Below are 15,751 nucleotides of genomic sequence, written 5' to 3'. Positions count from 1 at the left end.
CCTCCACAACTAGATTGAAGAACAAAACGACAGCAACTTGTCTGTTCCCCTTCCCCCAATTCCCCAGCACTGTTCCCATCCCCCCAATTCCCCAATTTAAAAAAAAATAAAAAATCTTTAAAAAAAAAGAAGCCAGTCCTTTCTGTCATGGCTTCTCCTATATGAATGTCATGTGGTATGCAGGGAAGAACTCTCCTCCTATTTTAAAATTCTCAAGAGCACAGAGTATTTTGCAAACTTCTTTTAAATCTGCCAATTACACCAAGACTGCAATGCTCAAGGTAAACAGAAGATAGATACTTTCCTGTAACTAAAACATCATTTAGAGATCTAAGGAAAAAAAGCTTAAATATTTTTCCTAAAGGTAACAGACAACTTTAAAGATTAGTTCTACATTAGCATAAATACATCTATAGAGCAAATCAGAATGCATAAGACTAAGATAAAACATGTGACGTCAAAAGCTAGCCCTATCTTTGACCTTCAGCTCTATGTAGTCACTCTCCCTGTGATTAAAGTGGTTGAGTTGGAATTGCTGAGAAGCAGGACTTTAGGCCAGAGCTTCTCAAAGTGTAGTCCACAGACTGATGTCAGTCACAAACTTATTACTGATCCATGATGAAATAAATATCCAAATTGAGAATAAGCATTTAGAAACTCAGAGCAATTTGATATTGCCATGACAAATTTGGACTTTTATTTTGTATTTCTTTGGGTTTTCTCCCTTCATTTCTCTAATAATTCATTTAAACTATATTTTATAAAAGCATTGATCCACAAGATTGGAAATTTTTTTTTAAACCCAACTGGCCCTTCAACACAGATTGTGTGAGAAGCACTGATTTCAGCACTAGGAAATATAAAGTACATGATGATGTCCCTGCTATTTACAGAGAAGAAATCTGTTGAGACCATTATTGTCTTCATATCTAATCCATCTAGAGCAAGGATTAATCCTTCCCTTGGATTCATCATTACTTGAAACTCTCTCTCCTAATGTTGAGTTTTCTCTCTAGACTGTTTAAAATATAGTGATTATAGTCCTTGGGTACACAGCATAGCTTAAGCCCCAGGAATACCTACATCCAGTTGACAGTAATGGTAATAATAAGAAATAAAATCTGACAAACATTTATCAGAGAGAAGGCATACTTTAAACTTGGGCTCCTAAAAATAAAAGCCATTCAAACGGAACAAGAAATTGAAACCTAAAAACAAACCAAACAAAATTTTTTTCTAAAGTCACAGGATGTAAGGTGTGGGACAGGAGGGTAGAAGAGGTGGAGGGTTGACAAATCATTCCACTGGGAATCCCAAAGCATTCTTCTTTATCTGTACAGTGTACCACTGAGTCTAAATGTTTTACTTTTTATAAATATGCACCATGGAAATGAAACCTACATTATGACTCTTTCCTAAAGACTGCTGTACTGTGCCTGGATTTCCTTCTATAACAATAAAAGTTATTTTTGGAAAAATTAAATTCATTTGAAAGTTGGCACGGTAATTCCAACTTCCATTGAATAAAACACATAAGTGAAACAAACTGTTTGATAATCACAACTGAGAATAGTGATCTCAAACACATACAAAATTCAGTCTCTTGCTGTCTAGCTTAATATTCATTTGTTAAGACGACTAGGTGTCTGTTAAGATCTTTTGTCAATTTTACTTCTAAATACCAGCCATACTTCAAATAAAATGAACCACACTTCATTTGATGTGCAGCTTATAAAAAAGGCATTACAAAACATCTGTAGGTCGCTCAAATGCCTAAAATACTGAATAAATTCTGATTTACACAGATTTACACTTTGAGTTTAACTTTCAACAAGAAAATGATGCAGAGAGAGACTAACTACTAAACTAGAAATGGAAAAGGCTATCCAAACACGATATAATTAATATCTTAGCCTTGATACTCATGGATAGATGTGAAAAAGAAAGGAGCCATGAAAACCAGTTATGATATGGAAGAGAAGAATGTCCAGTAGAATCTATTGGGACTCCAATCACAATAAGTCAATTAATCCTGCAATCCATACAACTCAGCTTACTCTGAGTCCTGGAAGTCCAATCCAACACTCACTACTTTCAAAAGTACATGTGTGGACTTAGTAAGGAAAATGTTAACTGAAATGAGGAGAAATCCTGTAAGATCTTGCTATCATTATTTCATTAATAAGCAAATCATACTAAAAAAGTCCAACAATTCCAGGTCAGAACAGATGTCCTACTCGGATCGCTCAAAGGCATCTTCTTTTTTATTTTTTACCAGAATATCACTTCTTTTTTACATATTTCATGAAAGCTGAGTTCCAAATGTAAAGGAAAAAATTCTGGAAGCATATAAGGAAAAGAAAAAATGCTTTAAAAAACTAAAATGTCAATCCCCCAAATTAGATTACCTAAACTAAATTAACAGAATATTAGAAGTAACTGCAAAAAGAAAGGGAATTGGACTGTCTTTGCTTCATAGGGTTCTGTGTGTGGTCTAAAAAGTTGAACGTTCTGGTCACTATAAACCTAAAAGCTGTTTTAAAAGTGAAATACAAGATTTCAACGGAAACATTTCAACAATTAGGACCACACAAAGGGAGAGTTTGAAAGAGATCCGCAAAGCCAAGTTTAAAATAATAGCAAACGCTTATAAGGTGTTTTCTATACACCATAGCACCATTCCAAGTGCTTTACATATACTATCTCATATAAATTATTGAAAATAATTGATGGCCATGCTTCAAAACCAGATTCACCTTGTTGTTTTATTTTAAACTCACTGCTTTTACAGAGATTTGGCAAGCTCTCAAATCCTAAACTGAAAGTAAACTACTTACTATAAATCCCCAAAACAGGGCCGGCCGAGTGGAGCATTGGTTAAGAGCTGGCTTGGGACGCCAACTCTGAGCAGCAGGACCCCGGTTCGGATCCTACATTAGGGCCAGTGACGCTGCGCCCTCTACAGCTAAGATGGTGAACAACAGCTCCGCCTGGAGCTGGGCTGCCGTGAGTCGCCAGCGACAGCGTAGGCTGCAGTGAAGCTGCAGTGGGCTGCCGTAAGCTACCGTGAGTGGCTGGCAGCCAGTGTGAGCTGCCAAGAGCTGCCGTGAGTGGCCATCCAGAGGCCGGCAACAAATCTGCCTCACCCAGGAAGAGCGCAATGATAATACCAACATGGGCCAGTGAAGCGACATCCTCCACAACTAGACTGAAGAACAAAAGGACAGCAACTTGTCTGTTCCCCTTCCCCGATTCCCCAACGCTGTTCTCCTCCCCCAATTCCCCAATAAAATCTTTAAAATAAATCCCCAAAACATACTCATGATGTTGATTTTCAACCTTTTCACTATTTCAACAGTTTATTGCTTCTTGACATTTTACTTCATTACAACATAACAGGTAAAAGTTGAACCAACTAAAATCAGTAAGACTTGACTAGGCATCAAAAAGCTAGGAATCTAAATCACTGACCTGTTAGGCTGAAATTGAGTTTCATTCTAATGTGCTATTTTTTCCCCTAATATGCTACCAATCAATTTTCATATATTAACAGTAGAATCATATCCTTAGTATAAAATTCAGCAGAAATGCCACATGAAAAATAGTTACCTGAATTTGAATCTGGAAAAGACAAATAGCAAATATTGGTTTTCTGAAAAAGAAAACAAAAGCTATGTATGCCGATACACACACACCAATAAAAACAAACAGGAAAACAAAAGAAGACCATAAAGAGAAATATTTTTACTTACTTCTTTATCAGTAAGTTTGGAATGTTGAGGATAAATTACCTGGAAGAAAGAGAGTTAAATTTTGTTACACAAATACATTGAGTGTATATTATAAACATTAGTAGGTACTTCTAAAATACTAGTTGGCTATGGTCAAATAGTCTTAAGAAATAGTTTACAAACCTTAACAATGAAACATGTAAGAACCTGGGAGAATTTACATTAGGCAAAAAAAAATCTTTTTGATTCAAAGTTATCTCTATAAGATAGGTGAAATCTTGAGTTATCAAGAATAATTTACCACTGCCGGTAAGATGGCGGAATAGACAGACGCTCTGCCGACTACCTCCCAGGATCACAACAAAATTACAAATAATTTATAAGATATTCAACCTCGGAAGTTCCCTGGACCCTAGATGAACAGAACCTCTAAACGAAGGACTTAAAGAGGAGGCCATGTCAAGTCCGGGTGTCAGGTGGTCACATGTCTTGCATCATGGATGGGGAAGAGGCTTGATCACTGCACTGTACACCTGAAACTGATGTTGTATAATATTGTATGTCAACTATAATTGAATATATATAGATATATATATATGTATATGTGTGTGTGTGTATGGGACGCGGAGTATAGTGTGGGAGTGGACTCAAGGGATTTGTAATAGATATGTATGATATTGGGGGGAAATGGAGCAGCGGATTGTGGAAGGGGGGTTGTCACTTCGAGGGGTAAAAAGTATAACTATTGCACTGTGTTGTACAGCTGAAACTAATTCTAAAAAATGTGTATTTCATAATAAAAAATAATTTAATAAAAAAAGAATAATTTACCAACTGAATTACCAATAATTCAAAGTTTACAGAATCTTTTCTTTGTAAGCCTAAAACCTAAAGAAAATTTGATCAGTTGGTACCTACTTCAAGCAATAATGATTTTCAATTGTTCCAAGAGGTAGCAGAAATCATTAACTTCTTATTAAAAGAAAAAGGAAAAGGAAAAAATAATTATCTGCAGTTTAAGAACTCTCAAAAGCCATTTCCCATCATAAAACTATTTCAGTTCCCTCTAATCCTTTTAAATAATAAACCTATACTAAACAGGTCAGTTTAGTGTCTGCAGTGATCATAGTCACCTTCTGAGGGAAACTGCTGCCCCACGGCCCTAGTGAAGGAAGGGAGACTAGGCCAGAACAGCTACTGTGGAAAGAAACAGTAGTAAACACCAGATCCAAGGGCACCCACTTCACAGGCCAATAATCTGAGTGTCTAGATGTGGCTGGGTATGAAAATACTGCCCAAAAGAATACCAATGCTCAAGTGGGCCAATCCAGATTCTCTTGGCAATGTGAAGAAGAGATGGGATTAGGAGCAGATTAGCTAGTGCTGACAACAAAAAGGAGAGAAAACAACACAAAAAGCAGCTAAATTATGTTAACGTTGGGTTGCTAATGTGGGGATCCATGACTTCCCACTTCTGGAAGAATCCACGAGTTCTTCCAGTCCCCACTGCTGCCCATAGCCTAAAAAATGTTCCCTTTCCAGAAATAACATACAATAATATCACATTATAAACTATATTCAAGTGGATTCACATATTTATTTCATTTATTTAGTTCTCACAATAATAGACAAGGAGTGGTATCACATTTTATATGTAAGAAAACTAAGGTAAGAAAATAGATAGGGAGAATTAGTACTTAATGAGTATCTACTGTAGTTTTTAATTTTCACGACTCTGTCAATTCTTCCCATCTTTACAGAAGAGTGGACAAGTTCACAGCAGTTAAATAACTCTCCCAATACTTATTCATCTAGTAAGTGCCAGAGCTAGGAATTGAATTTAGGTCTGATTCCAAAGTATACAAGCCACCAATCCTCACTCTATCTATAGTAGAGATCATTAATATGTAACTGCAGCCATCTTTCCCCCATAGCAAGTATGTAGCATATAAACCTTCCCAATGGGGAGGATCTACAGAGCTGGTACGTTACATAAAAACCACCCACCATTCTTGGAATAGCGAATGATACCAAAGCATATTCTCTCTACTAACCCAGATTTGTATTCCATGTTCTAACCAACCTGACTTAACCTCTGTCTCCACAATTCACAAAAGCAAGAACCTGGCCTGTTTTGTTCACCACTCTAGATAGACACCTAGAAGAGTCCCTGGTGAGACAACAAGTTTGGACCTAGAGGGTATTAAGCTAGTGAAATAAGTCAGAGAGACACAAATACTATATGATCTCACTTATATATGGAATCTAAAGAACAAAATAAACAAACAGAAACCAAAACAGAAACAGATTCATAGATACAGAGAACAAACTGATGGTTACCAGACAGGAGGGGAGTTGGGGGGGGGGGGGCTGGGTGAAAAAGGGGAAGGGATTTAGATATACAAATTGGTAGTTACAAAATAGTGATGGGCGATGTAAAGTAAAGCATAGAGAATATAGTCAATGACATGGTAATAACTATGTGTAGTGCTAGGTGAGTACTAGACTAGTCAGGGGGATCACTTCTTAAATTATATAAATGTCTAACCACTATGCTATATACCTGAAACTAATATAATACTGAATGTCAACTACAATTGAAAAATTAAAAAAAATAAAAAAGAACAGCCTCAGGTGCATAGTAGACACTAAAAAAAATATTTCTTCAATCAGTAGATATACCCTCAAATTAATTCCTTTCAACTCAGTATTTAAAATATAATTCCTTTTATGTGTACGTATATTTCTCTTGCTTCACCTTGAGACCATTTTACCTTGTTCCCTTTAAAGCAGAAATGGCAAGCTTATAACCTATTTAGTCATATTTTATGAATATCTCATTACATCTACGTTACCCTGGAGTTTGCTGGGCTAAAACATATTGGTAAATTTAGTGGCCTGTAATAGCTTAATCTTAGACTCTAAAATCAGTATTTATGTAAGTGCTCCTCAGATTTTTATTTCCTGCAATTAAAATATCAACTCAAAAGCAAATATACAAAGTTTCATTCTTGTTACATAAAGACATTACAGTAGTTCCTTTAGACTTTCCTAGGGTTTAAAATACCAGCATGACAATATAGAAAAAAAATGTCAATATGTTTTACCTACATATATGAGTACCTTAAATAAATATACGTATGTTTATATGTGTGTATGTATGTGTATCTAAGAAGTTGATATATGCTATATATATTTAAGTACCTAAGCTAAAAGGATGTAAGAACTACATAACCTATCAAATCTACCTTTTAAAAATTGATTGTACTAGACTGTCAAACAGTATTCTAAAATTTCACTTTAATATACTCTGTTAGGGGCCGGCCGAGTAGCGCGTTGGTTAAGAGCTGGCTTAGGATGCCAGAGAGCCCCAGTTCGGATCCCACATGAAGGCCAGTGACACTGCCCTCTACAGCTAAGATGCTGAACAACAGCTCAACCTGGAGCTGGGCTGCCGTGAGTGGCCGGCGATGGCGTAGGCTGCAGACCCTGCTGCAGTGGGTTGCCATGGGCTACTGTGTGTAGCCAGCAGCCAGCGTGAGTGGCCAGCAGCCGCCGTGAGTGGCTGTCCAGAGGCCGGCGACTGATCTGCCTCGCCCGGGAAGAGTGCAATGATGGTGCTAACTTGGGCCAGTGAAGCAACGTCCTCCACAATTCTCCAATAATAAAAACAAAAATTTTAAAAAATAAATAAAAAGTGGGAAAAAAATGTCCTGGTATCAAAATATCTGGACAGGCTGGGCCTCAGTCTAAGATTCCAGCTCACTCAAGAGCAATACTAAAATACGCTACTGGTAAACTTGATCAGTTTGAACATGGAATGGACAGTGGAGCATTTCTCTCAAAAAAGAGTAAAGTTTAGATACAATTGTCCATGTTATACATCATGTATCATAGTAAATATGAAAACATAAAGTACTTGTGAAAGGACTAACTGAACAGGAGAGTATCCCAGATTATCTTCAGAATGGGATATAATTTCATAACAGAATCAGAGATTAATAACACCAAAGAAGACTTTGTAAAATCTGGGAGCGTAAGAGGCTCAGGAGGACACTAAGACTTGAAGTGTCAAATCACAGAACTATATCAAGCTACTATGAAGTGCTACTAGTTCACAAGGAAATTTAAAGGCCATTATTAGTATCCTGAAAATTCTCCTACCAAAAACACTCACTGTTTAACGTTCTAGCTTCTCTGCTAGATTGAAAACTTGATGAAGTGGGGGATGATCAAGGCTTTATCTCCAGAACATACCAGTGTCTGGATAAGGTAGTTGCCCAATAAATATCTGCTTGATGGCTTGATGAGACAGTACAGGAATATACAATTACACATAACACCCATTTCAATTAAATCAGTAAACATGGTGAGGATGAAATACTAAGGCTATGAATCACCTAGTTTAAAAGTGAAAGAAACAAAGGAAACAACTATTCACACAACTGCCTTTGTCCTTCTCAGAATAATAGAGAAACTTTGCTCAAATAAAGAAAGCTGGTGAATATTCCAGGCTCCACCCTGCTAGGGAATAAGGGGAAATAAGGCAGTGACTCAAAAAAACAGGAGTGGGGAAAAAAGGGAGAGTCAATTCTCCTAACTGCTCTTTTAAAGAGGGCATAGTGCTCACTTTCGAGGCACATATACTAAAATTGAAAGAGAAGAGAAGAGTAGAATGGCTCCTGCACAAGGATGACATGCAAATTCATGAAGCGTTCCATACTTTTTTTTAAGATTTTATTGGGGAATTGGAGAATCGGGGAAGGGGAACAGACAAGTTGCTGTCCTTTGGTTCTTCAGTCTAGTTGTGGAGGACGTTGCTTCACAGGCCCATGTGGGTATTGTGATCATTGCGTTCTTTCCAGCTGAGGCAGATCAGTCACTGGCCTTTGAATGGCCGCTCACGGCGGCTCATGGCAGCTCACGCTGGCTGCCGGCCACTCACGGTAGGTTATGGCACAGCCCACTGCAGCCACACTGCAGCCTATGCCGTCGCCGGCGACTCACAGCAGCCCAGCTCCAGGTCAAGCTGTTGTTCACCATCTTAGCTGTAGAGGGCACAGTGTCACCAGCCCATGTGGGATCCGAACTGACGACACTGCTGCTCAGAGCTCACGCTCCCAAGCCAACTCTTAACCAACGCACCACTCGGCCAGCCCTCCATATTTTTTTTTAAAGGCATAAAAATTTGTCTTCACCTCAGAGCAGAGCTTTATCTTCACTTTTTTGGTGTTTTTTTTTTTAAAGAGGGGGACATGGATCAGTAATCTGAATAGAATCTATGACTCACACAATACAATAATGGTATATTTTCCTGCTTTTTATAGAAAATTTAACAGGCCTGAAATTATTGTCAGCAAGAAGTGGAATACAAATTTGTACATACAAATAGGTAATGTCACAGATCATCAGCAAAATAAAATCTAAAAAACTTGATTCCCAGAAAGTGCTTTAAGTACGTGATTCACATCCAAAACTGTGTGTTTTTTTAAATCAATTTAAGGCAAGATAACAGGAGTGAGGGAATAGCCAAGAATAGTCCCACACTAATTACAAGGACGCTAACTATAAAAGGGAAGAACATATTGGGCATGCATTAATTCATAGGCATGAACTCTTACATGCATTATCTCAGTAACTCCAACAACACTCTCAGGATATTATTTCCCCATTTTATAGTTGAGGGAAATGAAACTCAAGAGAAATGAAGAAACTGGCCAAAAATCAGACAATTAACAAATGTTCAAAACCCCAAAGCTTGTGCTCTTTTCACTAGATTGAAATTCTGTCCAAAACGTTGATAGATCATAGCCATAGCCTACAAGAAGAGGAAAGCCACCAATAATGCCTCAATTCTTAAAAAATCGAGGGCCAAAGAAGTTCAGGAGGTACCTCAAATTATAGAACTGCCAACCTCCTATGGTGTTCTATGAGTTTACATGATTTAAAGACCCTCAAAAATACAGAACATCTCTAAGATGTGTGTACAGGCAGCAAATAAATCTCTATGCTATGAAGGAAAAAAAAATAAATTTCTGACTATCCAAATTAAGGAAAATGGTTAAATAAATTATGGCTTATAAAATTACATTTATGAAGTTTTTAATGATCTGGCAAATTGTTTATGAGAATGTTTATCAATAAAAGCAGACTCTTACAGTAGGCCTATCTGGGGGACTGCTGCCCAGCCCATGCTTTGGAAGTGTCCCCTTATTCCTTCTGCAGGGGTGAGCCTAAAGGGCCAGTAATGTTACTGGAACTCTGGCTCCAGACCACAGCTAACTGAACAAAAGGGAGCACCTGACCCATGCTGGGCCAATCAGATACTCCAGTATTTGAATTACACTTCAGTCTGGTTCTAGAATACACAAGTAGAGTTTGGTTAAAATCAGTACCACAGTAACCCAAAGTCAAGTGACATGGGGGAGCAGAAACTGAGAAGCTAACAGAGGAAACCACCCTTAGCATGGAGAATGGAACAGACATGCAAAATGAAGCAGAGACAAAAGACCATACTGCACCAAAGAGACAAAGGCAAAAGGATGGGGCTTTCCAAATCCCATGAGGTTCATTCCTATTTCCCGAAACTGGGTTCTCCAATATACTTCTTACAATCACTCTTTTACTTAAATTTATTTAAGACAGTTTCTGCTACTAACAAATTATCAAATTAACCTTTGACAGATACAAACTTTTATAAAGAAAAAAAGCATTAACAAAAGTGCTAAATAGTATTAATAGCAGTTGTTTCTTAGTATAAGTGGTGTTCTCTAGTGTTTATAATTTTCTTTCTTGCCAAGTTTTCAACAATGAGCATATTATTACTCAATCAGGGGAAAAAGTGAATAAATGAGGCAATTCTGGATTCAGATAATTAAGGCTTTACTATATATATAATCAGGTAATTTCAGAGCTGGAAATAGTGACATAGAGTGTATAAATTCCAGGGAATTTCAAACCTTGTTCCAGAAGACACTTGGATGCTGTGATGATGCTTCAGGGCCACTTCAGGGGGGAAAAAAAGCTTAGCACACCTCCTGTAGTTAACACCTTTTGCAGCCTCTTTCAGCTCAAAAGACTCCTGTAACTGTCCCTTCACCTAGGACAGGGCCCCCAACAGACATTTTATGCAACAGGGACCAATCTCCAACCACTCAAGGTCTTCACTCAACATCAGAGAATTTACCCAAACCAGGCCTGAGAACCTTCCTATGGTGTTTGGAATGAGAGTGACACTCACTGTCTTTGTCAAAGTGGCTGAAAAGGGGCAAATTTCACCATAAAGATCAAAAGCAGAGGAAGTCAGTTTGCAGGGAGCACGAAGCATAAATAAAATCAATAAAACAAGAGCATAAACAAGAGGCTTCTCTGGTTCTGGGCTCTAGCCATTTGCTGAAGCCCCCACTAGGCTTGTACCTTGGATAGCTTGAAACACCTCTGTGGCCTTACAGCAAATTTCCCTTTTCTGCTTGAGCTATAGTTTAGCTTCTGTTGCTTATAACCAAATATACATACATACATAGGCCCCATTTTGACCAAATTAGCTACTGAGGTACCACATTCGATTTCTATTTACACAGGGGATAAATATTCCCCTACTGAAAAAAAAAAAAAGTACTGATTTCTAGTAACTCAATTTCATTTTACTAGTAAGAAAACTAAGGTCCAAAGTCCACATCTTCACAAAGCAAGTTAGAGATTCTCCTCATTGAAAATGACAATGTTCCCTTTTGGAATCTCAATGCTCCCCAAATACAAACTTAACATAGGTCTTACTGGGTCCCAAGCATTGTTTCACCAACATTAAGAAACTTATCCAATTCTCACAATGCCATGATACATATACTGCTATCCTCTTACAGAGGAACATGAGGCTCAAACAAGCTAAATAATGCGCCCAAAGTCACATAGATTCAAACCTAGACAGTATAGCTCTGGAGTCTGAGTTCTTGATCAGAATACTATTTCTTTAGAAGGAATTTAAGCTTAACTAAGTGGCGCTGGTTATGCATTTGACTCTTAAGACTCTCTCAAGCCTAAGATTCAACAACTGCCTTTTTGATAACACAGTTGGATTCCAGGATATTACTGTCCAAACTTAGTTTTTACCTATTCTTCAATTAATTTCCCTTGAGTCCCCATGGTTGTGCATTATAGAAGGTAGGGCTGGGGCTACTATATGTTACTTCTCCAACACAATTCTACAGTCATTCTTGTCCCATTACAACTTTTTGTCAATTTTTGGCCTGGATATGGCCACAATACAAAAGTGAAATATATATTTCAACTATTATGTTATATTAATTACTAATTTGTGTTCCTTTTTCTTCATTTTAAAAGCGGCAAAATGCAATATTCTACATTTCTCAGGAAAACGGGGCAAAATTAAGTTGTATTGCATCTCAATATGTTTATCTATCTTTGGATCCTTTATTAGGGAATCTTCCCCACCTTCATCCTACACCTTCTAAAATCAGTGATTCTTAATCTGAGGACAATAGACTAGGTCTATAGTTAACCCCCAGGTAGTCCATGGAAGCAAACACATAATTTTGTATTACTAAGCATTTTCCTAATGGAGAGAGTTCATGGAGCTCTTTTCTTTTTTTTTTAAGTTCCAGGATGCAAAAAATTAGTAACTACTGACTTAAAGAAAACTGTACAATAGCATATACTACAGGAAATGAAATTCAAAGTAAGTCCTTTAATGATCCACATTTTTGTAGCACCTCCATTATACTTATTGGAGTATACCAATATACGTATTGTTTATTTGGTCAGAAAAATATACTCATGTTATAAAGAATGTCCCAAATGATGAGAATCCAAAAGGATCTCCGGTAGCTATGTAAAACTGCAATCAACAACAACCCAATCCTATGCTTTCTGTTTCAACTGTATTTTGCTATACATATAACTTCAGGTTGTGTCAATGTAAATGATAGATGGCTTATAAATCCCTTCTTCAAATTCTTTGAGGACTGTTGTTCCTATCTCAGTAAGATAAAGAATTGTTCATGAATTCACTCATTCCGTCAGTAAGTATTTATTGAACACCACTAAGTGCCAGGCACCGCAGTAGCCCTCTCTGCCTCTGTGGTTAATTCTTGGTTTTCCTCTAAATTGTAGTCTCAGTCTACAAATATAAGTTAGAGCTTATCGTTCATATTTGTATGCCCAGAGCTGAGTAATGATAAAACACAGAGAAGACAGAACGAATACAAAGGCAGTAGCTTCGCATTAAGAAAAACTTCCCCTGGCCAATTTTCTGGGCCAGCTCATGCTACTAAAGTCAAAATGAGATGGTTCATTAAAATCTAGCATCGTTACCAAAAAAAAACAAAAACAAAGAATTCTTCTAAACATGTATGTATCTTTCTGATAACGTTTTTCTTGGACACATAAATACAAGCAATCTCTTATGCTACAAAAAGGACCCTCAACAATGTCAAGAACAGATATGATTCAAAGGCCTTTCAATAAGGCGCCATGAAGACGGAAAATTTGACAGAGTGACAAGCAAATCATTTTCCCTATATTCATCTTGATACTAGTTTTCTGGATAACTGTTTCAGAAGCAACACCAAGAAATAACAGAAATGAGGAATAAGAAGAGGAAACGGAGAAAATGCATGCTGAGATAAGCATTTCGGCTTAGGCTAAGTGGAATGCTCTAAGAGTTACTACTGTGAATGACCAAAACAACCTGAGTCTAAAAAGTTGTTTGTGTGAGGTTCAGCTATTATATTTCACCATATGTCAGGGGCATTGTTCACTTCTTGAAAAAGTCACAAACATCCTGCTTGCAGCCTCCCCCGGGTACCGCTAACCATTTTAGTTATTCCCGTGACACCGGGTTTTAAAAAAAAAACAAAAAAAAACACGAACATCGGCAAGTATTTAAGAGAGGCCTTGAGAGAACTTTTCACCCCTAGCCGCAGCCCAAGATCCTCCCACGGGAACTGCCAATGGACCGCAGCCCCGGACCGATGGGCGGAGGGGCGGTCGGCCACGCCCGGATGCGCGGAGGGCTGGGGTCCAGGCCCACCGGCTCACCGGCCACACGCTCTGCAGGGGCCACCCTGGCGAGGGAACTCGGACACGGCGCGGGGTCAACGCTGCGGCCGGGCCTCACCTCCACGGCCTGGCCCAGCTCCAGGTCGAAGCCCACCACACACACGCAGTGCAGCCAGGCAGAGAAGCCGTCCCAGCGCAGCAGGCCCCGGCCGCGGCCATCGTCCTCTTCATCGTCCTCCCGCGCGACTCCTGCCGCCACCACGGCCGGCGCCTCGCGCTCCTCAGCCGCTGCCACCGCCTCCTCTAATGGCCCGCGGGAGCTGGGCCCCGAGCCTGCCAGGCCCCGCAGAGCCATCCGCCGCCCCCTTGCTGTTCGCACCGCCTTCACCGCGAACCGAGCCGCAGGGCGCGCTCGGCTCTACGCAGGCGCCGCCGCCGCCGCCGCCGCTGCCGCAGCCGCGGGGGACGGGCTCCGCCTGGGCGGTGCCTGGGCCCACGTGACCATGCTAGCCCGGCTCTGCGCGGGTCCTCCCCTGTCACTGCGAGGACGTGGGACGTCACGTTGGCGCTTGATAGATTGTGAAGCCGACCCTGGCCTCCTTGTCTTAAGCTGTTTAAGACCGAAAAGATAGGTTATGAATTCTGACACCCTCCTTCACAGTCCAGCGACCAAGGAATAAATTATTCTTGGAATGATAGGGTTCATAATTATCAGGTATGAGTAAATTAAAGTAAAACATAATAGTTGTGATGACAAACATGTACTGAACACTTGCTCTGTGCCAGTTGATGTGCCAAGCAAATACTTTACAAATATTGCATCACTGAATCTTCACATCATGGCCAGTAGGTAGACATATTTATTCATTTATTTTTACACATAAGGAAACTGAGGTTCTGAGAGGTTACATGACTAGCCCAACAAGTATTACAACTCCGATGCCAGCTTACAATTCGTTCACGCTGTCTGCTGATTTAGAGTTCTGTGCTTTCCTTCCCTCGGCTTTTCCCTCTCCACCAAGGACCCTTCCACTTTTCCTGGCTTGGTTGCCGGTGAGCACTCACACCTCTCTAGACCTTGCTGGAACACCAGGTTGACCTCCACAGCAACCTGGGGATCACTCACTCTTAGCAAGGGCCCAGTCTCAGGCAGCTTTGTATTCTCACAGAGCAGTACTGGGCTGGGAACCCAGGAGACACTTTCACTGTTGAACTGTTGCTTTTTATTGGGCCAGCATGATTTATTCAGCACCTTCTATGCTGAGTATAAACCACACAGTAAAAAATGAATAGGAAACACACAGCAATACCCCAATAGAAAAATGGGTAAAAGACAATGAGTAATAACTCACAATAAATGTATTTTTAAAAACAGCATAGGGTTCATGCTTTTACAACATGTTATCTAATCCTCCCAACAGCCCCAAAAGGTAAATTTATTATTATTCTCATTTTATAGATAAGGATCCTGAGGCTTCAGGAGATGACAGTGATGTCACAGCCAGTAGGTGGCAGAACAAAGATTTAAACCCAGATCTCGCTGACTGAGCCTGAGCTCCCAAGCATTTTATTATACTGCCCAGTCAAATCTACCCCATTTGACAAACATTGTTCTGTGCACATTCTTAGGATTTTCATTTGTAATAAGAGTTAGCATTCCTGTTTTCAAGAAGAGGGGCGAGCATCCAGAGATGTCAGTAGTGATGTTTGCTAGAGACTTTGTTTAGGACATAGATGAACTAGGGACAGCATCAAAGTTAAAGGCAATTCTTTGGGCAAAGCAGTCTGCCCTCCTACTCCAGAGAACCTCTGTAGTTAAGAAAGAAAAGCTATATTCTGCTTTTAAGTAAGCTTCAAAACCCACTATTAGGAAAGAACAATAGCCTTTAGCATTAAAAACAGTCTTGGGGGCCAGCCGAGTGGTGCGATGGTTAAGAACTCGCTTGGGATGCCAGAGGGCCCCGGTTCAGATCCCACATATGAGGGCCAGTGACACTGCCCTC

At 39.5% G+C, this 15,751-nt stretch overlaps 1 protein-coding gene across 1 annotated transcript in view; it reads right to left on the bottom strand.

The window, feature by feature from the left end:
• DENND6A (DENN domain containing 6A) overlaps positions 1-14,196 on the bottom strand; it is a 64,985-nt gene extending 50,789 nt beyond the window's left edge. The window contains exons 1-3 of the mRNA XM_019652773.1: positions 13,867-14,196; positions 3,753-3,791; positions 3,610-3,652 (exon numbers count right to left, since the gene is read on the bottom strand). Of these exons, the coding sequence (XP_019508318.1) occupies positions 3,610-3,652; positions 3,753-3,791; positions 13,867-14,103 (319 nt within the window). The 5' untranslated portion in view covers positions 14,104-14,196. The remainder of the gene's footprint in view (positions 1-3,609; positions 3,653-3,752; positions 3,792-13,866) is intronic.
• Positions 14,197-15,751: the final 1,555 nt, after the last annotated feature.

This window comes from Hipposideros armiger, unplaced genomic scaffold (assembly GCF_001890085.2).
Source record: "Hipposideros armiger isolate ML-2016 unplaced genomic scaffold, ASM189008v1 scaffold_187, whole genome shotgun sequence".
Classification (NCBI taxonomy): domain Eukaryota; kingdom Metazoa; phylum Chordata; class Mammalia; order Chiroptera; family Hipposideridae; genus Hipposideros; species Hipposideros armiger.
This window is presented reverse-complemented; position numbering and strand designations above follow the sequence as displayed.